Here is a 22,243-nt window from a genome sequence, read left to right on the forward strand (position 1 = left end):
TCCCCTGTAGACCCTTCATCCACCACATTAACCCAGTGTGCCGTGATGGACACGTAACATCCCTGGCCATGCCTACTGGTCCATGCATCTGTTCTGAGGTGCACCTTTCTACTGACTGATTGCCTGAGTGCATGGACAATGCGGTCTTTGACATGCTGGTGGAGGGCTGGGATGGCTTTTCTCGCAAAGAAGTGTCGACTGGGTAGGTCATAGCGTGGTACTGCGTAGGCCATCAGGGCTTTGAAAGCTTCGCTTTCAACCAACCGGTAGGGCATCGTCTCTAACGAGATTAGTCTAGCAATGTGGGTGTTCAAACCCTGTGTACGCGGATGAGAGGATGAGTACTTCCTTTTCCTAACGAGAATCTCTTGTAGGGTGAGCTGAACTGGAGAGCTGCATATGGTGGAACTAGCGGGGGTGGTGGTGGACATGGCAGATTGAGAGAGGGTTGGTGATGGTATTCTTGATGTTGGCCTACATACAGTGTTTCCTACTAAGAACCTTGTGATTCCCTGACTGCTTTGGCCTTGCGACGATACCTCCACATTTGCTGCTGCTGGTGGTGTCCTAAGCGGTGGGCTTCCAGTGAGGGAAGCAATGTAGCGTTGCTGACTACCTTCATTCTGAGCGGGTGTACCAACGGTACGGGACGTTTGGTAGTTAGTCCAGGCTTGCAAGTACATGCTGGTTAAATGTCTACGCATGCACGTTGTATTTAAATTTTGGACATTCTTCCCTCTGCTAAAGGTCTTTGAGCATTTCTTACAGATGACTTTGCACTGATCATTCGGATCTTGGTTAAAAAATTCCCACACTGCACTCTTCCTAATATCGAATACCTGTTCAGGCATTGCACGCTGTGCTACTTTCACCGGATGGCCACGCTGCCCTAAAGTTTTTGGTTTTGTCAAACGTTTTTGGCCAGATATACGAGCCTGCCAGATGAAAGCTGTTGCGATGTAGATGGCTGCTGCGGATCATCCTCCTCTGCTTCAGAGCTACTGCCAGCGGCACCCTGTTCCCCCAATGGCTGCCAATCTGGGTCAACAACTGGGTCATCTATCACCTCCTCTTCAATGTCATGTGCACCTTCCTCTGTGTCACCGTGTAAGGTGCTATAGCGTTCGGGACGGGGCACCATAGTCTCATCAGGGTCAGATTCTGGCTCAGTACACTGCGAGGGCAATGTAGTGATCTGAGTCAATGGAACAGCATAATAATCTAGCTGTGGCTGTGCATCTGTGCACTCCACGTCCGATTCATCTTGTAATGGGCTGTTAACAATTTCCCTTTCTAACCCAGGCACGGTATGTGTAAATAGCTCCATGGAGTAAACTGTAGTGTCGCCTGACGCATCCTTCACTTTTGCTTTGGGTGAAGGACACAAGGAAGCGACTTGTTCCTGACCGGGAGCATCCACTGTCGGCTGCTTTTATATTTCGAACTTTCTGAAGAGGAGGCGAAAGAGCTAGAGGCTGAGTCAGCTTTTATATTTCGAACTTTCTGAAGAGGAGGCGAAAGAGCTAGAGGCTGAGTCAGCAAGGAAAGCCAAAACTTTTTCCTGCTGCTCCGGCTTTAAAAGCGGTTTTCCTACTCCCAGATAAGGGAGCCTTCGAGGGCTTGTGTAGCCAGACGATGACGCTGGCTCAACACCTCGAGCCTTAGGTGCTACTTTGCTTTTCCCGCTACCACCAGATGATGCTCCACCACCACCACCACCATCATTACCAGCTGGCAACGACCGCCCACAGCCTCTTCCACCAGACTTCCTAATTTTTGGGAAAATGTAAGCAAAATAACAACCATTATATGGTACTGTACAACAAGGTAGAAGGTGTATATAAACTTGTTGAGAATTTAAATCTCCCTTTTTTGAGGGGGAGACTGCACCAAAATTCAGGCCCAGTGTATTACAATACACAATGTAAGTGGCAGAACGTGGCTGGAAGATATACGACAAACAGAACTGACATAGATCCACTTAGTGGCAATGTAAATCTCCCTTTTTTTGGGGGGGAGACTGCACCCAAAACTCAGGCCCAGTGTATTACACTACACAATGTAAGTGGCAGAACAGGGCTGGAAGATATACGACAAACAGAACTGACGTAGATCCACTTAGTGGCAATGTAAATCTCCCTTTTTTGGGGGGAAGACTGCAACAAAACTCAGGCCCAGTGTATAACACTACACAATGTAAGTGGCAGAACGTGGCTGACTGATATATGACAAACAGAACTGACGTAGATCCACTTAGTGCCAATTTAAATCTCCCTTTGAAGGGGGGGGGAGACTGCAACAAAACTCAGGCCCAGTGTATAACACTACACAATGTAAGTGGCAGAACGTGGCTGGCTGATATAAGACAAATAAAACTGACGTAGATCCACTTAGTGCCAATTTAAATCTCCCTTTTTTTTTGGTGGGGGGGGGGGGGAGACTGCAACAAAACTCAGGCCCAGTGTATAACACTACACAATGTAAGTGGTAGAACGTGGCTGGAAGATATCTCAAAAAACACAAGGACTGTAGTACAATTTCAATCTCCCTACAATGATCTCAGAGTCAGGACAAGTATGGCAGCAATAAAAAGGACTGCTGCACACAAAAGTGTGGACAAAGAAACAATAGACCTGTGCAGAAACGAGCAACAGGATTTTTGCTTTTAAAAAAAAGCAGTTGGTTTGCACAGCAGCGTACAAACAGCAATGCAGCTATCAGTGAGCCTTATAAGGCAGCCTAAAAAGCTACAGAGCTGATGCGCAAAAATATAGCCTCCACTGTCCCTGCAAAGAAAAGCTGGTGTTGGACAGTGGAAATCGCTACAGCACAAGCGGTTTGGGGGTTAACCTTCCCTCCCTAACTATATCCCTGCTTCTGATGAAGCTGCAGCAACCTCTCCCTATGCTAAGATCGGCAGAAGTAAGATGGCGGTCGACGTGCACGCCCCTTTATAGCCCCTGTGACGCCACAGAGAGCAAGCCAATCACTGTTGATATAGAAGGGTTAATAGTTTGCCTTTAAGTGCCTTTTGCCTTTAATTGTTAGAATTGCTAGAATCTGTTGACGCAGTAGTCTGATGGTATCCTTTCAAGGAGACCATACTTATCAATGTATGTTCTTAATAGTCACATGTTCTGGGTTATGGTAAATAAAGTATGACCCTGGGTGATGGTGGGGGCTACATGACTTACATTGAAATGCATTTGTTGTAAATAGTATCAAATATTGCCTCTTGCTGCATTACATCAGATAAAAGTGACTTGCTCACAGAAATATGTGTGAGGTGTCCTTTGTCTCCAAGCGCGCTTGTAAAATGACAGGCGTAATTCCACAATTTGGTCTCACTGGTGATCTGTCAGCTGACATTTGGGTCAGAACGAAAACAGCTACGACACTGTCATGCCCTTCTCTAAGATGGTGGGGACCGAGACCTATGTCATCATGCTGCCCACACTCTGCGTCCTCCTTCATTGTCTGAAAAATGGCGCTGAAAGTGTCATATGAAACGCGACTTTGGCGCGACGATCGCCAACCTCATGGCCGATCCAACACTAGGACTTTGCCGAAAATCGGCGATTTTTGAATTTGACCGATCCGTTTTGCTCAACCCTAGTTTCCACTGTTTAGGCACACTAGGGGCTCTCCAAACGAGACATGGCGTCCGATCTCAATTCTAGCCAATTCTACATTGAAAAAGTCAAATGGTGCTCCTTCTCTTCCAAGCCCTGCCGTGCGCCCAAACAGTGGTTTACCCCCACATATGGGGTATCGGCGTATTCAGGAGAAATTGCACAACAAATTTTGTGGTTCATTTTCTCTTTTTACACTTGTGAAAATAAAAAAAAATTGGTTCTGAAGTAAAATGTTTGCAAAAAAAAGTTAAATGTTCAATTTTTCCTTCCATATTGTTTCAGTTCCTGTGAGGCACGTAAAGGGTTAATAAACTTCTTGAATGTGGTTTTGAGCACCTTGAGGGGTGTAGTTTTTAGAATGGTGTTAAGTTTGGGTATTTTCTGTCATGTACACCCCTCAAAGTGACTTTAAATGTGAGATGGTTCCTAAAAATTTAACCCCTGCTCTTTCATATCCCAACAATGTTGATTACAGTAGTGCTATAACACCCTCCTCTGGATGCCTCTCCACATCCTCATCAGAAAGGTCCGACGCGTTGTCCCGATAGGCAAAATCAGGCACACAAAAAAATGGCAAAAGTCGCATGCTCCTTCAGAAGTTATCAGCCGGTCTAGCTCCACCCACTCCAGAAATGTCGGAGGTGGGACAGGTTGGAATACAGTAAAAGTCAAATTCGGCAAAACTGAACAATCAGTGCTGTGTGTAATTATTTTTTTACAAAAAGTGACAATACATACATGCATACATTTATAATTCCTATGCCACAAGATTGGAATCTAGGAGGAGCTCCTGGAATTAACTCCATTCTGGAAGTTTCAGTCATGAGCCGTCTAGATTAGATTTGATTCTATGAGGACATCACTCCAGCAACTCCATTCTAGTCATGTCAGCAATGAACTTCAACATCCCCATTGATGCTTCCACCCCAGCTGCCTCTAAACGTCTATCACTCACTGCCTCCTTTGTCCTCACTCAATGGTCCTCCGCGGCCACTGACAAAGATGCTGGACCTTATCTCCACCCGCCTCTGTTCCCTTACTAATCTCAATCTCACTAACTCACCCCTCCCCCTGTCTGTCGACAACCTACTGACATTCTCTCCTCTCCTAGTGTGCAACCCCTACTCCACAAACTCACTCACCCTCACAGAAATCTAACACCTCAATTTACAATCACTCCAAGTCCCTTCTCCCTCTAACAGACATAGCCTCCCTTCATGACACAGATACTGCTATTACTTTTTATAACACCACAATGACATCAACACTTGACTCGGCTGCCCCCTCACACATAGCAAAACTCGTACAATCAACAGGCAGCCCTGGCTGACCAGCCTGACCACAGAACTGAGGCGGGCTTCCAGGGTCACTGAGCAGAAATGGAAGCGATCCCGCTCTGCTGAGCACTTCATCGCATACAAGCAGTCCCTTGCCAGCTTTAAGTCCACGCTCACACAAACTTCTCATCTCTCATATTCTCCCTGTCACACAACCTTAAACAGCTCTTCAACACTTTCAATTCTCTACTACGTCCCCCAGCACCTCCCCCCTCTCCTCTCATTTCTGCTGAAGACTTTGCCTCTTTAAGCAGAAGATTGATACGATCAGAGAAAGCTTTGGCCCGCAGCCCCCAATACCCCTCTTAGCTGCTCAACACTGTTCCTCCAAAACCAGCTTCTCCTCCATGACAGAAGATGTGCTCTCCACCCTCCTGTCAAGATCGCATCTCAACACTTGCTCACTTGACCCGCTCCCATCCCACCTCATCCCTAACCTCGCCACAGTCTTCATCCCAATCCTAACACACCTCTTCAATCTCTCACTCAAATTCCCCTCATCCTTCAAGCATGCCTCCATCACACCCATCCCCAAAAAGCCCTCCCTTGACCCATCCTCTGTGTTTAGCTATCACCCAATATCTCTTCTCCCTTATGCCTCAAAAATACTTGAACTGCATCTCCATCTTGAACTGTCCTCCTTCCTCTCCTCCTGCTCCCTCTTTGTCCGGTTACAATCTGGCTTTCGACTGCATCACTCATCTGATACTGCCCTAACTAAAGTCACCAACGACCTACTAACTGCCAAGAGCAAGCGACACTACTCTGTCCTCCTCCTGGACCAGTGTTCTGCCTTCGATACTGTCGACCATTCCCTCCTGCTACAGATTCTTTCATCTCTTGGCATCACAAACTTGGCTCTGTCCTGGATCTCGTCATATCTAACAGACCGAACATTCAGTGTCTCCCTCTCCCACACCACCTCCTCACCTCGCCCCCTGTCTGTCAGTGTTCCCCAAGGCTCAGTCCTAGGGCCCCTGCTCTTCTCCATCTACACCTTCGGCCTGAGACAGCTCATAGAATCCCACAGTTTGCAGTATCATCTCTACGCCGATGACACGCAGATCTACCGATCTGGACCCGACCTCGCATCCTTACCAAAATCCCACGTCTGCTATTTCAGCTTTCTTTTCTGCTTGCTTTCAAAAACTGAACATGGACAAAACAGAATTCATCATCTTTCCCCATCTCAATCTGCCCCTCCTCGAGACCTATCCATCAATGTCAATGGCTGCTCACTTTCCCCAGTCCCGCATGCTCGGTGCCTCGGGGTGATCCTCGACTCTGCCCTCTCTTTCAAGCCTCATATCCAAGCCCTTGCCTCCTCCTTTTGACTTAAACTTAGTAATATTTCCCGAATCCGTGCATTTCTTGACCATGAAATCACAAAAACGCTACTGCACGCCCTTATCATCTCCTGCCTTGATTACTGCGACCTCCTACTCTCTGGCCTCCCCTCTAGGACTCTGGCACCTTTCCAATCCATCCTACACTTTGCTGCCCGACTAATCCACCTGTCTCCCCGTTATTCCCCAGCCTCTCCTGTCTGCCAAGCCCTTCACTGGCTTCCTATTGTCCAGAGGCTTCAGTTCAAAACCCTAACTATGACATACAAAGCCATCCACAACCTGTCTCCTCCATAGATCTGTGACATGGGCTCCCAGTACTTACCCACACACAACCTCCGATCCTCTCAAGATCTCCTTGTCTACTCCCCTATTATCTCTTCTTCCCACAACTGCATACAAGACTTCTCCTATGACTCCCCCTACTCTGGAACTCTCTACCCCAACACATCAGACTCTCGCCTACCACGGAAACCTTCAAAAAGAACCTGAAGACCCACCTCTTCTGACAAGCCTACAACCTGCAGTGATCCTTAGTCTGCTGAACCGCCGCATGACCAGCTCTACCCTCTCCTACTGTATCCTCACTCATCCCCTGTGGACTGTGAGCCCTTGTGGGCAGGGTCCTCCTTCTGTACTTGTGTGTGCCTTGTTTTGCTCATGCTTTTTGTGCTTGTCTATATCTGCCCCTTTCACATGTAAAGCACCGTGGAATACATGGTGTTATAAAAATTTATTATAATCTACTATATAATTGTCTAAGGGTCACTTCCGTCTTTCTGTCTGTCTGTCACGGAGAACCCAAGTCGCTGATTGGTCGCGGTCAAACAGCCACGACCAATCAGCGACGGGCACAGTCCGGCAGCGAAATGGCAGCTCCTTACTCCCCTGCAGTCAGTGCCCCCTCCATACTCCCCTCCAGTCAGCGCTCACACGGAGCGCTTAACGGAGTACATTCCACCGCGGCATAACGCGGTCCGTTAATGCTGCCATTAATCCTTTGTGACAAACTTTTTACTATTGATGCTGCCTATGCAGCATCAATAGTAAAAAGATGTAATGTTAAAAATAACTTAAAAAAAATAATCATTATATTCTCACCTTCCGATGCCTTTCCCGCTCCTTGCGACGCTCCGGTCCATGCATTGCGGTCTCGTGAGATGATGACGTAGCGGTCTCGAGACCGCTATGTCATCATCTCGCGAGACCGCAATGCATTCTTGGGACCGGAGCGTCACGAGGAGCATCGCTGAATGCCTGGGCTGTATCCGGGGGCCGTCGGAGGGTGAGTATATAATGATTTTTTATATTATTTTTTTAACAGTGATATGGTGCCCACATTGCTATATACTACGTGGGCTGTTATATACTACGTCGGCTGTGCAATATACTGCGTGGCTGTGCAATATACTACGTGGGCTGTGCAATATACCTACCTGGCTGTGCAACATACTACGTGGCTGTGCAACAAACTACGTGGGCTGTGTTATATACTACGTCGGCTGTGCAATATACTGCGTGGGCTGTGTTATATACTATGTGGCTGTGCAACAAACTACGTGGGCTGTGTTATATACTATGTGGGCTGTGTTATATACTATGTGGGCTGTGGCGGTCCTCAAAAAATCCACTACGATCAAATGTTGTAAATAACAAGGACTCTGTTGCTTCGCTCTGTTATGTTTCTCCCTGCGAAGCTCCATTCACTCTTTGAAAAACTCGATTCCAGTCACCTCAGCACCAAACTGTCACGACTGTAGGCTACAGGGAGGTCCTCAAAAAATCCACTCCGATCTAGTCACTTCAGTAGTGAGCCGTCTAGAGTGGAGTTGAAAAATTGAGGCCTCAAAAAATCAACTCCGATCTAGATGCAACCCAACCACCATGTGCCGTCCACGAGCTCCAGCTCCAGCTCCAGCAGGCTGACATGCTGCTTTCTTTGCTGCCCATGCCCCTCCCGATAGGACACGCCCCCGGAAATGACGTCACACCTGGAAGGAGCCCATACACTCTAGCATTTACTGTGCAGCTGCTCCGTCCTGGTTGTGTGCAGCTCGTGTTCTCTGGTGTCAGCCAGCAGCAGATTTCCCGCCATTCCGGTGAGATTACAGGAGGGTTTGTGGTAAATCTGTGAGAGGAGAGTGTGGGGTGAGATCAGAGCTGTTCCTGTGGAGGCTCCTGCTCCCTGTGACTGCGGCTCCTCAGTGTTGGGGACGGGCAGCATTGTATGGGGGATGTGCAGCGTCTGCTCCTCATCTCACGGCCCCGCTGGCGGTGTAGTTACCACGGTGACCGTCCTCTGCTGGCGGTGTAGTTACCACGGTGACCGTCCTCTGCTGGAGGTGTAGTTACCACGGTGACCGTCCTCTGCTGGAGGTGTAGTTACCACGGTGACCGTCCTCTGCTGGCGGTGTAGTTACCATGGTGACCGTCCTCTGCTGGAGGTGTAGTTACCACGGTGACCGTCCTCTGCTGGAGGTGTAGTTACCACGGTGACCGTCCTCTGCTGGCGGTGTAGTTACCACGGTGACCGACCTCTGCTGGTGCTGTAGTTACCACGGTGACCGTCCTCCTACGAGGCTGATAATGAGCGGTCAGATCGGCGGAGGAGGCCGCGGTGGAGTTTTGTGGCTTTTCCTCCAGATAAATGTTGATATTTGGCAGAATTTAGTGATTGTCGTTCTGTCGTCCCCGGTGATTTCCATCTTCTCCTTCATCATGAAGACGCCGGCAGGACGAGAATGACCCCGAGGATGGACGAGGACAGGGATGAGACCACCAGAAGATTATTCCACTTCGCCCTGGAGATCATCTCCCTGCTGAGCGGAGAGGTAACTCCTCTACATTTCTATCAGCTTTATTGTGTTCTGTGACAAGTCCGACATCCAGAATAGAGAGAAGGATTCTTTACTGTAAGAGCAGTGATTGTGTGGAGCTCTCTGCCCAGAGGAGTTGTCATGGGGATTCCCTATAAGAGCTGTAGAGGGGCCGGGATGTCTGTCCGGGGGGGAATAATATTCCCGGTTATGGCCCCAGATTACTGGAGACGGTTATTGATCCCGGGATTTCTACTGATTGTCAGATCTGGAGTCGGGAAGGAATCTTCTCCCTAAGTGTCTCTCTCCATACACAGGATTACACAATAGTGAGGAAGACACCGGGGGACGGTGTGACTCCCATCATCCATCTCCAGGAGTCAGGAGGGCGGAGCCCGGGCCCCATCACAGAGCCTCCCCCGCACTCCCTGCTACATGAGAGGAACAAGAAGATCCTGGAGCTCAGCAACAAGATGATTGAGCTGCTGAGCGGAGAGGTGACTGCTGGGAGATTATACAGCACTGGAGGATTCTGGGTGATGAGCGGAGAGGTGACTGCTGGGACATTATACAGCACTGGAGGATTCTGGGTGATGAGCGGAGAGGTGACTGCTGGGACATTATACAGCACTGGAGGATTCTGGGTGATGAGCGGAGAGGTGACTGCTGGGACATTATACAGGACTGGAGGATTCTGGGTGATGAGCGGAGAGGTGACTGCTGGGACATTATACAGGACTGGAGGATTCTGGGTGATAAGCGGAGAGGTGACTGCTGGGACATTATACAGCACTGGAGGATTCTGGGTGATGAGCGGAGAGGTGACTGCTGGGAGATTATACAGCACTGGAGGATTCTGGGTGATGAGCGGAGAGGTGACTGCTGGGACATTATACAGCACTGGAGGATTCTGGGTGATGAGCGGAGAGGTGACTGCTGGGACATTATACAGCACTGGAGGATTCTGGGTGATGAGCGGAGAGGTGTTTGCTGGGACATTATACAGCACTGGAGGATTCTGGGTGATGAGCTGAGAGGTGACTGCTGGGAGATTACACAGCACTGGATGATTCTGGGTGATGAGCGGAGAGGTGACTGCTGGGACATTATACAGCACTGGAGGATTCTGGGTGATGAGCGGAGAGGTGACTGCTGGGACAATATACAGGACTGGAGGATTCTGGGTGATGAGCGGAGAGGTGACTGCTGGGACATTATACAGGACGGCACTGGAGGATTCTGGGTGATGAGCGGAGAGGTGACTGCTGGGACATTATACAGCACTGGAGGATTCTGGGTGATGAGCGGAGAGGTGGCTGCTGGGACATTATACAGCACTGGAGGATTCTGGGTGATGAGCGGAGAGGTGACTGCTGGGACGTTATACAGCACTGGAGAATTCTGGGTGATGAGCGGAGAGGTGACTGCTGGGACATTATACAGCACTGGAGGATTCTGGGTGATGACGGTGTGGCTGTTGTCAGGTTCCTATAAGGTGTCAGGACGTCGCTGTCTATCTCTCCATGGAGGAGTGGGAGTATCTAGAAGGACACCAGGATCGGTACCAGGATGTGATGATGGAGGAGCTCCGGCCTCTTACACCACGAGGTGAGAGGCTCCTTGTTGGCTCCGGTGGATGTGATGACGTCTCTCCGGCGTCGTCCTATAATAGATGAGTTTTCTCCAGATTTGCTCCGGTTTTCTCTACATTTTCTCCGTCTGACAACAGCTTTCATTTCCTGATTATTTCCTTCTGATCTGTGAGTCGCGGTTTCTCCGCTGTCGTCTCGTCTTCATCAGTCTTGAGTCTTCGTCTTCTTTCAGAATCTTTCTCCTTCCTTAGAGCTTCGGTCACACTTTTGCTATTATTGTTAGTTTCTGAGAGGGCACCAGTGACAATAGATGGGTGATCGCAGCGTCGCCTGTTTATTAACCCTTTTTGTTCCAATTTGCCTATTGGTAGTTACTGGCTGATCGCCATCAAGAGTTCATTTAACCCCTTCCTGACATCTGACGTAATATTCCGCCCATGTGCTCTTGGCCTATTTGACCAGGGACAGATTATTCCATCATTGCGATCTGCACACACGGGGGGGGGGGTGCGCGGGCGATCACCGCCGGGTGTCCGCTGATTCTGACTGCAGACACCCGGCACTAATTGGCAGGAGCGGTCGCACACTGCTTCTAGCAGTTTAACTCCCTGTATGCTGCGATCCAACGAGATAGCAGCATTTTGGAAGCTGGCAGAGGGTTGACAGCCCCTCTGCCTCTGTATTGGAGACCCCGCGGCGTTACACAGGGTCCCAATCATTGCCATGGTGACCCAATATTGTCATGAAGACATCCGGGTCCCCAGACCTAGGAAACTTGCTGATCATCCCCAGTGCATGATGAGCAAGTTTCTCTGTCAGTGCAGCGCTGACAGTTTCTGCAGCATGGGGATGCTGCTGCATCTCCATGCTATACAAGCGCTCAGCCTGAAAAAAATGATTGTCCCATAGTGGGACAAAGTAAAAAAAGTAAATAAAATCAAAATATTGATTTGGTTTGTGGTGAGTGGTGTGTCCTCAGTATCTTGCACCTGAATATGTATTATGGGGCTTTTCTGTGGAATCTGACCAGACAATCTCTCCTCGCTCCCTGTGTTCATCAGTAAGCGCCCATGACTCCGGTGCCTGCTCTCTAGTTGTCCTTTCTATACATTGATGGGCAGTAACCGCTGTGTACCGGGGGCTCCTCACACCACGCTGAACGTAGAATTACCGGTTCCGATAGACGTGTCTCATATATAGACAGATACACGGCCGGTGATGTATTCAGTCTGTGTCTCCACAGATGGATCCAGGAGGAGAAATCCACCAGAGAGATGTCCCCGTCCTCTGTATCCCCAGGACTGTCCGGAGGAGAATCACAACATCCCGGAGGATCATCAGGTAGTTGACACTGAAGCCCCCACAACATCTGACCATGAAGTGATGGGACCTGAGCTCATCTTACATTTTTCTCTTTAGGGTGAAGATCTGATTGATATTCAGGTTGAGGTTATACATGGAGCACAAGAGGCGATCGCAATATGGGCCGGTCAGCAGGGTGAGGAGGGGAGACTGTCATGTCTGTTCTGTGGTCACCGACTACTACTCTCATCATAACATCACACAATCTATTCCATCACTGTTTGTCTCCACAGATGGGTCCAGCAGGAGAAATCCACCAGAGAGATGTCCCTGTCCTCTGTATCCCCAGGACTGTCCGGAGGAGAATCACAACATCCCGGAGGATCATCAGGTAGACGGTGCTGAGCCCTGTACACGATCTGTATATGGGGGGACATTGTTGTCTTCTTATGTTGCTGTTACATTTTTCCACCTGTCTTCTGTATTGTACTGAATCTTATATTTGATGTATAAAGAATGAAGATCTGGCTAATTGTAAGGTGGAGATGGAAACAGAAGAAAAACAGAGGAAAAGGGGCCATGAAGCTTTTACAAGTGACGTTGGGGAGGAGATTCCAGTGGATCCTCCCCCAGGTATGTCATGGATTTAGAAAGTGAATTCAGAGATCTCTTTAAGATGTGATTCTGTCGATTCTTAGACAGGGCTCCTATCACGTGCAGCCTATGGATTCTCCTGAATTGTAATCTTCTCTGGTGAGCAGCCCCAAAATCCACAGCCGCGGTCCGTCCGTAACAAACCGCCGTCGGCCAAAGCTTGTTGTGCCAGAAGCTGTCGCTGTCATCATTGCTGGCGGCAGAGGTTAGGCTTAGGCGACTTTCACACATCAGGTTTTCAGTGTCTGGCTAAATCCAGCGAATGTTGGAAAAACTGGATCCGGCGCAGATTGTGAAAAACTGATGTGACGGATGCGGCTAGCCTATCTAGATTATTGGATAAAAAAAATTTGGAGCATGCTCAGTTTAAAAAACCGGATTAGGCCGCCGGATCCACCTTTTTCCGGATCCGGCACCTTCCGGCTCCCATAGGCTTCCATTCTAGCAAACAGCCGGAAGCGCCGAATCGCTTCAGGCTTTTTCGCCGGAGACACAAAACATTGCAGTGGACGTTTTTTGAAGAAACCGGAAGCTGCAGATTTGCCGGATCCGGCAAAAACCGGACGAAACGCAATGTCATCCGGTGTAATCCGGCACTAATACAAGTCTATGGGAAAAAAACCTGATCCGGCGGCAACATTCACCTGATCCTTTTTTTTTTAAATTTAGCCTGACGGCGAAAACCTGATGTGTGAAAGTAGTCTTAGAAGGGTGCAGCATATTGTGCTGGGCCTCAAGCACATGGTGGCGGTCTCCAGCTGTAAACGTGGCATGCCAGTGAGCGTGCACCGCTCACATCTGATACTATGGCCACAGCGTCAGAAATGGGGTTAGCGTGCCAAAGTGGCTACCAAGAAGCACCTGCGCTGTGGCTTCAATCCATGTCAGTTGGGAGTCATGGAAAGGTCGCCATTAATTCCTATGGGAAACTTTTTGCTTAAAATGCGATTTTTTTTAAAAAAAAACTACAAATCGACTCCAAAAATACATAGCACACCTGTCCCCCACTGAGGGCTTTGAAACACCGCCTGAACGGGGTCTCTGCATGACTGCAAAAATCAGTGACACAGTGGACACACAGACTACAATTTCTTACATACAGACTCTGCCTAGCACAGTCTGACTGTTCTTCACAAGTGTCCGGACCCCGTTCATTTCATCATTGTGGGTCCCAGCGTCCCCTTGAAGTCCTTTAGCCTGCACCAAATATTATATGATGGGGACATCACTACATCTCTCCCATTGGCTGCATATACAGCCGATCCCAGGTTGTGCCATCGCTATACACAACATTCAGATTCTAACTTTACTTTCTTACAGTCGACACCTGATACACTGCTGTAAATCTGGCAGCGCTGTGCAGGCACCATGTATTTCCTTCAGGAAATGCCCCTCTAGTTGCCCAAATCTCTTTGTATAGAAAACATAATAAAACACAAGAATCCTTCCCGCGGCTGTTAGGCCTCATCCTAGACTCATTCCCTTTAATGCAGGACAGTTGCCGTCAGTCACAGTCACACATCCAGTGGTGATTATTTGACCACAGCTTTCGTGCCTTTGGACTCATAATAATATCATGTACGGCAGTAACCACATTTCCCTGAAAATAAGCCCTAGCGTGATCCTACAGGATTTTTAGAGTATGTTTGAAATATAAGCCAAAGTCCAAAAATAAGCTCCAGTTACAGTCACTGCCGACATTGGGGGAAGAGAGGACCTGGGCAATTGTGCAGTGATCACACCTTCTTAGAAGGCCCTATTGTTTCTATTCCGAGGTTAACACTGCTTAAGGACCTTTGGTTACATCATGGTCATGTGATCATGATGTCACCAAAAGCTTCTTTAAGGGTACCGTCTCACAGTGGCATTTTGATCGCTACGACGGCACAATTTGTGACGTTCCAGCGATATACTTACGATCTCGCTGTGTCTGACACGCTCCTGCGATCAGGGACCCCGCTGAGAATCGTACGTCGTAGCAGATCGTTTGAAACTTTCTTTCGTCGTCTAGTGTCCCGCTGTGGCGGCATGATCGCATGGTGTAACAAAGGTGTGCACGATATTGTATACGATGTGCGCATAGTAACCAACGGCTTCTACATCGCACATACGTCATGAAATTATCGCTCCAGCGCCGTGCATTGCAAAGTGTGACAGCAGTCTACGACGCTGGAGCGATATTGTTACGATGCTGGAGCGTCACGGATCGTGTCGTCGTAGCGACCAAAGTGCCACTGTGTGACGGCACCCTAACTGCTGGAGGGTAAAGGAACTGAAGAGCCGACAGGCTGGTATGTATGTGCAGTGTGTGTGTATACATGTGTATGTGCAGTGTGTGTATACATGTGTATGTGCAGTGTGTGTGTACATGTGTATGTGCAGTGTGTGTATACATGTGTATGTGCAGTGTGTGTGTGTATACATGTGTATGTGCAGTGTGTGTGTGTATACATGTGTATGTGCAGTGTGTGTATACATGTGTATGTGCAGTGTGTGTATACGTGTGTATGTGCAGTGTGTGTATACGTGTGTATGTGCAGTGTGTGTATACGTGTGTATGTGCAGTGTGTGTATACGTGTGTATGTGCAGTGTGTGTATACGTGTGTATGTGCAGTGTGTGTATACGTGTGTATGTGCAGTGTGTGTATACGTGTGTATGTGCAGTGTGTGTATACGTGTGTATGTGCAGTGTGTGTATACGTGTGTATGTGCAGTGTGTGTGTGTATACATGTGTATGTGCAGTGTGTGTATACATGTGTATGTGCAGTGTGTGTGTGCACTGTGTGTATACATGTGTATGTGCACTGTGTATACATGTGTATGTGCAGTGTGTGTGTGCACTGTGTGTATACATGTGTATGTGTAGTGTGTGTATGCATGTGTATGTGCAGTGTGTGTGTGCACTGTGTGTATACATGTGTATGTGCACTGTGTGTATACATGTGTATGTGCAGTGTGTGTGTGCACTGTGTGTATACATGTGTATGTGTAGTGTGTGTATATACATGTGTATGTACTCGCGTCACTTGTAAGATTCCTGATTTATTAGGCGGTGTGCGCCTTTTAATGAATTATGTGCCTCTTACTCCAGTGGCCGCGTACGTTAAGACTGAATGAATTAGGGACATTTTTCTTGTTCACACGTTGCCCAGTGTAAACAGGAGATGTGCTGCCGATGACCTGATATGTAGAGAGAATGATTTATTAATGATAGCAGTTCTACATCAGCCGGTGTAAAGAGGCCGGTACACAAGCGCCAGACGACTTTACAGAGAACCTATCATCCGGATCAGGCATTATAAACTAAAGGTCTGGGCATGAAAGCTCTGTGCTGCTGTTCTAATTGGTCGCCGGTGTCGGTGCATTTACGCATTAACCTCCCTGCATGCTTAAGGAAAATGGTGGCGGCGCATGCGCAGATTGAAGAACTGAGATTTCAATCTGCACATGCTCCAACACTGGCGCCATTTTTATGAAGCCCGCAATCAGATCGATCTGCGCAAGCGGCGCCCACAGCTAGGTCAGCGCCATCACAGGATTTTTATCAGTATGAAGTTACTTAGAGCAGAGGCAGCTGAGGGGCCGAGACAGAGATAAAGACCCTAACCACAGGCCCGCCCCGATGCCGGAGCTGCTTATTGCACCAAATCTTCTAATGGGGATTAAAGAATAACCAGGCTGCAGATCTCAGCAGTGAAGGTACCTAATAAATCAGAGGCACAGCGCCTTCATACCCATACCTCTGGTTTATAAAGCCTGATCCTGATGACAGGTTCTCTTTAATATAGTGGATCGTCCTCATGTAAAGGTCTGAAATTGGCTACTGTAAATGCACCCTAAATGTTTGTGTGCTATTATGCAATATGTCATCAAATGGGGCCCCCTTTAACTTTTGCCCAGGGATCCACTTTGCCTAAAGCTGTCTCTGGTTACAGCAGGACAGATAAAGTAGACCTTTTATTAAGCTGACACCCCAAAAGGAAGCTGACATCCCGAAAAGAATCACACTCAAAAGACCCCACAAAGTTAAGGGTTGGCTAATGCCGGGATCTCGCACACAGATCCCGTAGTCCTGCTGGCATCACTTCAGTCCCGAGCCCAAGCAATGTGGCTACTGCCGGCCACCCTGGGGGAGCAATTGCTACACTTGGCTGCATTGGAACACAGCTGGAACGGCGCACTTTTGACAGAAGTGACGCAAGTCTGGGTGTGAGTCCATGCACCATGGGCACTTGTTAACTCTAATTGTTTTGGTTCTAAGGGGGTCCGTTGAGTGATTCTTTTGGGGGTGCCCACTTTCTGAGTCCCTAGACATTTACTGTAATACAGTACCATATGTACCAGTAAGCAGAGAAAAAAGAAACATACTGTACTTTTTGACCCCTAGACAACATGAGTTCAAAACGAAAGAGCTATTCCGTCGAGTACAAGAAAAGAATCGTGGAGGATTCCCAAGGCAAAAATATTACTGCTTTTTGCAAAGAGAAGATGTTGAATGTCCGAATGGTCCGAAAATGGCGGGCAGAGTACGATAACCTCAATCAACAGGTGTTCAAGGGAAATGCTAAGAGGCGCAAGTGTGGAGCGGGGCGGCATCCATTATTTCCTGAGCTGGAAGACATGATCTGTGAATGGATTGCTGACAGGAGAGCCAAGGCTTTAGTTGTGCGCAGGGCTGATATTCAAGAATTTGCTCTAACAATGGCGCCACAATTAGAAATATCACCAGAAGATTTCAAAGCGTCCTATCGCTGGTTGGACGGCTTCCTTCAGCGATGTGAACTGTCTCTAAGACAATCCACAGCTCTATGTAAGCTGGAAGATGCTGAAGTTATTAAACGTGCTCTTGCATTCAAGTCCTTTGTTGATGGCATTGACTTTTCTAAATACCAACTTTCCAACATGATTGTTATGGATGAAACTGCAGTATTTATGGGCCAAGGATCACAAACGACGATTGATCAGCGGGTGCCTCCTCTGTCTACGTGTTCCACTGGTCATGAAAGTGCACGTGTTACCTGTATTTTGGCAATTCGTCTGGATGGAACTAAAGTGCCACCTCTAATCATTACTAAGGGTAAGAAGGAGAAGATGAAATGTATTTCAGGTATTTATATTCTTGAAACCGTAAAAGCCTGGTGCACACAAGCAGTTATACGGAAATGGGTCGATTTAATGCTGCCGCTTGTTTTGCGAGGTGGTCAAAGAGGCCTGCTAGTCTGGGATTCAGCCAGTACACACCGCGCTAAAGACATGAAGAACTTCCTTCATGAAAGAAAAATCGATCAAATAATGATTCCCGCAGGAATGACTGCCTATCTCCAGAGTCTAGATATTGCAATAAATAAGCCATTCAAGGACCATTTACGCACGGAAATGAATGACTACATTAAAAATAGAATGCAGAGAAGGCATGGAAACTTTGTGAAGCCAAGACTGCAAGAGGTTGTGACTTGGGTGAAGAATTCATGGGAGAAAATCACTGACAGTTGCGTTGCCAATGCGCTACAAGCAGGATACATGGACAAGAGGCGCTCATTTGAGGAAAGTGCTATTGCTGGACACGAGAAATTGGGGCCAATGATTCTAAAGGCAACAGAGTCACAAGAAATTCACGACTGGATTCAGGGGTTGGAGAGTTATGATGATGTTCCTGAAGATGATGACATGACTGTGTTTGAATAAATGTTGATTTTTGGTCATGAATACTGGTTAATGTATCCACTAAATAGTTCTTTCTGAAACTTGTCTCCTGGTCGGTCTGTTTTATCATGGTTTCTTTCACATACAACATTTTTAACCCCTTTACCCCCAAGGGTGGTTTGCACGTTAATGACCGGGCCAATTTTTACAATTCTGACCACTGTCCCTTTGTGAGGTTATAACTCTGGAACGCTTCAACGGATCCCAGTGATTCTGACATTGTTTTCTCGTGACATATTGTACTTCATGACAATGGTAAAAATTCTTTGATAGTACCTGCGTTTATTTGTGAAAAAAACAGAAATTTGGCGAAAATTATGAAAATTTCGCAATTTTCCAACTTTGAATTTTTATGCAATTAAATCACAGAGATATGTCACACAAAATACTTAATAAGTAACATTTCCCACATGTCTACTTTACATCAGCACAATTTTGGAACCAAAATTTTTTTTTGTTAGGGAGTTATAAGGGTTAAAAGTTGACCAGCAATTTCTCATTTCTACAACACCATTTTATTTTAGGGACCACATCTCATTTGAAGTCATTTTGAGGGGTCTATATGATAGAAAATACCCAAGTGTGACACCATTCTAAAAACTACACCCCTCAAGGTGCTCAAAACCATATTCAAGAAGTTTATTAACCCTTCTGGTGCTTCACACTTTTTTGAATGTTTAAATAAAAATGAACATTTAACTTTTTTTCACAAAAAATTTAATTCAGCTCCAATTTGTTTCATTTTACCAAGGGTAACAGGAGAAAATAGACCCCAAACATTGTTGTACAATTTGTCCTGAGCACGACAATACCCCATATGTGGGGGTAAACCACTGTTTGGGCGGATGGGAGAGCTCGGAAGGGAAGGAGCGCCGTTTGACTTTTCAATGCAAAATTGACAGGAATTGAGATGGGACGCCATGTTGCGTTTGGAGAGCCACTGATGTGCCTAAACATTGAAACCCCCCACAAGTGACACCATTTTGGAAAGTAGACCCCCTAAGGAACTTATCTAGATGTGTGGTGAGCACTTTGACCCACCAAGTGCTTCACAGAAGTTTATAATGTAGAACCGTAAAAATAAAAAATCATATTTTTTCACAAAAATTAACTTTCCGCCCCCAATTTTTTATTTTCCCAAGGGTAAGAGAAGAAATTGGACCCCAAAAGTTGTTATACAATTTGTCTTGAGTGCGATGATACACCATATGTGGGGGGAACCACTGTTTGGGCGCATGGGAGGGTTCGGAAGGGAAGGAGTGCCATTTGAATGCAGACTTAGATGGAATGGTCTGCAGGTGTCACATTGCGTTTGCAGAGCCCCTAATGTACCTAAACAGTAGAAACCCCCCACAAGTGACACCATTTTGGAAAGTAGACCCCCTAAGGAACTCATCTAGATGTGTTGTGAGAGCTTTGAACCCCAAAGTGTTTCACTACAGTTTATAACGCAGAGCCGTGAAAATTGAAAAAAAAAATCTTTCCCCCCAAAATTATTTTTTAGCCCCCAGTTTTGTATTTTCCCGAGGGTAAGAGGAGAAATTTGACCCCAAAAGTTGTTGTCCAATTTGTCTTGAGTATGCCGATACCCCATATGTTGGGGGGAACCACCGTTTGGGCGCATGGGAGGGCTCGGAAGGGAAGGAGTGCCATTTGGAATGCAGACTTAGATGGAATGGTCTGCAGGCGTCACATTGCGTTTGCAGAACCCCTAATGTACCTAAACAGTAGAAATCCCCCACAAGTGACCCCATATTGGAAACTAGACCCCCATGGAACTTATCTAGATGTGTTGTGAGAACTTTGAACCCCCAAGTGTTTCACTACAGTTTATAACGCAGAGCCGTGAAAATAAAAAATCTTTTTTTTCCCACAAAAATTATTTTTTAGCCCCCAGTTTTGTATTTTCCCAAGGGTAACAGGAGAAATTGGACCCCAAAAGTTGTTGTCCTATTTGTCCTGAGTACGCTGATACCCCATATGTTGGGGTAAACCCCTGTTTGGGCACACGGGAGAGCTCGGAAGGGAAGGAGCACTGTTTTACTTTTTCAACGCAGAATTGGCTGGAATTGAGATCGGACGCCATGTCGCGTTTGGAGAGCCCCTGATGTGCCTAAACAGTGGAAACCCCCCAATTATAACTGAAACCCTAATCCAAACACACCCCTAACCCTAATCCCAACAGTAACCCTGACCACACCTCTAACCCTGACACACACCTAACCCTAATCCCAACTGTAAATGTAATCTAAACCCTAACCGTAACTTTAGCCCCAACCCTAACTGTAGCCTTAACCCTAGCCCCAACCCTAACTTTAGCCCCAACCCTAACTGTAGCCTTAACCCTAGCCCTAACCATAGCCCTAACCCTAGCCCTAACCCTAGCCCTAATGGAAAAATGGAAATAAATACATTTTTTTTTAATTTTTCCCTAACTAAGGGGGTGATGAAGGGGGGTTTGATTTACTTTTCTCCTTCGCCTCATTGGGGGACACAGGATTGTGGGTGTATGCTTCTGCCGCCAGGAGGTTGACACTAAGTAAACGACGGACCTTTTTGAGGGTCCGATCTCCCCAAACCATCAACGGGCAAGTACGTGCGATGTTTCTCCACGTATCCTTCCCCGCGACGTGGGATTCTTCACCGGACTAGCCCTGACCACCCTGAGGTAGCTAGACTCCAGGCTGTACAGGTGCTCATAAGATGTCCGTGTGTTCCCCCCTGAATTCTACACCCCTGCGGTGTTAGCTGGGGTGGTGGACGGTCCCTCTCCTTATCCTGGGGATAATGGAGATAGGGTTCCTGCACCGTCATTGGTTCTACCCCTCGATAGTGCAGGTATGATTGGGGGGCTCCTGGCATTACCTGCGGCTGTGTCCTCCGGGAGTGCGGTGCCTTTTTTTCTGCTGAGGCCGGCGTCTTGGTATGGCGGCGCTGCGGCGTGGTCCGGCGCTCTGGCGTTGGGACGGCGGCGCTGCGGGGTGATCCGGCGCTGCTGCGTTGGGACTGCTGCGCTGCGGCGTGGTCCGGCGCTGGGGCGTTGGATCGGCGGCGCTGCAGCGTTGTCCGGCGCTGGTATGTCGGGCGACGCTGTGGCGCAGCTACGCTGCAGCATGGTCCTGCGGCGCGCGTTAGGCTCAGCGCCGCTGTCCCCCCAGAGGCTTCGGCTCTGCCTGGCCGCTTCGGGCGTGGAGCGGCTTCCTGGAGCCGGGACTTCCGGCCATCGGACTGCGCTGGGAGGCTCCGCCCCTTCCGGCGCGTCACTTCCGGTTCCAGCTTCTCCTCGCTCTAGGGGGGGAGAAATTGAGGCCCGGCTTCGGGCCTGCTCCAGGCCGCAGCATCGTTTGGCGGTCCCTCCCCCCTAAGGCCGGCTATGCATATAAAACAGCGTTTTTGGGCTCAGCATCATGCTTTCAGATCCATTTCGGTACTCGTGGGGACACAGGACTGGGGTAAGTGCTTCTCCCTCCATCTGGCTGAAGCATTCCTTTTTTCCCAGTCTCTGGCCCTGGGTATAGCATTACGGATCATTATGTCTAGAAGGGTTAAGACTCACACGGTTCTTTTTACCAGTTGTGTATCTTGTAGTGCCCTTTTTCCGCACGCCCAAAGTAATCGCCTCTGCGAGGCCTGTGACTCTGAACGCGTCCAGGAGCCCCCCCTGCCAGTTCTCCAGTAGTCTCTCCGGCTCCGGTCCCTCAAGCAGATGCTGGGGTAGCTCCACCGGAATGGGTCACGTCTTTGTCACAATCCATGGCGTCCCTTACTGAAGCGATCAAATCTCTACAGACCCCGGCGGTCGGGACCAGTAATCCGCCTGTCTTAGAGAGGGCCTCGGGGTCTCAGGAGTCTTCGG

General features: G+C 48.1%; 1 protein-coding gene across 2 annotated transcripts in view; it reads left to right on the forward strand.

The window, feature by feature from the left end:
* LOC138657405 (zinc finger protein 585A-like) overlaps positions 1 to 22,243 on the forward strand; it is a 129,193-nt gene that overhangs the window by 77,780 nt on the left and 29,170 nt on the right. The window contains exons 1-8 of one of the 2 annotated variants that reach the window (XM_069745169.1): positions 8,288 to 8,417; positions 9,043 to 9,149; positions 9,452 to 9,631; positions 10,619 to 10,742; positions 11,970 to 12,067; positions 12,146 to 12,224; positions 12,322 to 12,419; positions 12,544 to 12,661. In XM_069745169.1, the coding sequence (XP_069601270.1) occupies positions 9,060 to 9,149; positions 9,452 to 9,631; positions 10,619 to 10,742; positions 11,970 to 12,067; positions 12,146 to 12,224; positions 12,322 to 12,419; positions 12,544 to 12,661 (787 nt within the window). In that variant the 5' untranslated portion in view covers positions 8,288 to 8,417; positions 9,043 to 9,059. Of the gene's footprint in view, positions 1 to 8,287; positions 8,418 to 9,042; positions 9,150 to 9,451; positions 9,632 to 10,618; positions 10,743 to 11,969; positions 12,068 to 12,145; positions 12,225 to 12,321; positions 12,420 to 12,543; positions 12,662 to 22,243 lie in introns of those variants that run through there. The other variant, XM_069745170.1, reaches the window with a different exon arrangement.

This window comes from Ranitomeya imitator, chromosome 1, assembly GCF_032444005.1.
Source record: "Ranitomeya imitator isolate aRanImi1 chromosome 1, aRanImi1.pri, whole genome shotgun sequence".
NCBI classification, from domain to species: Eukaryota; Metazoa; Chordata; class Amphibia; order Anura; family Dendrobatidae; genus Ranitomeya; species Ranitomeya imitator.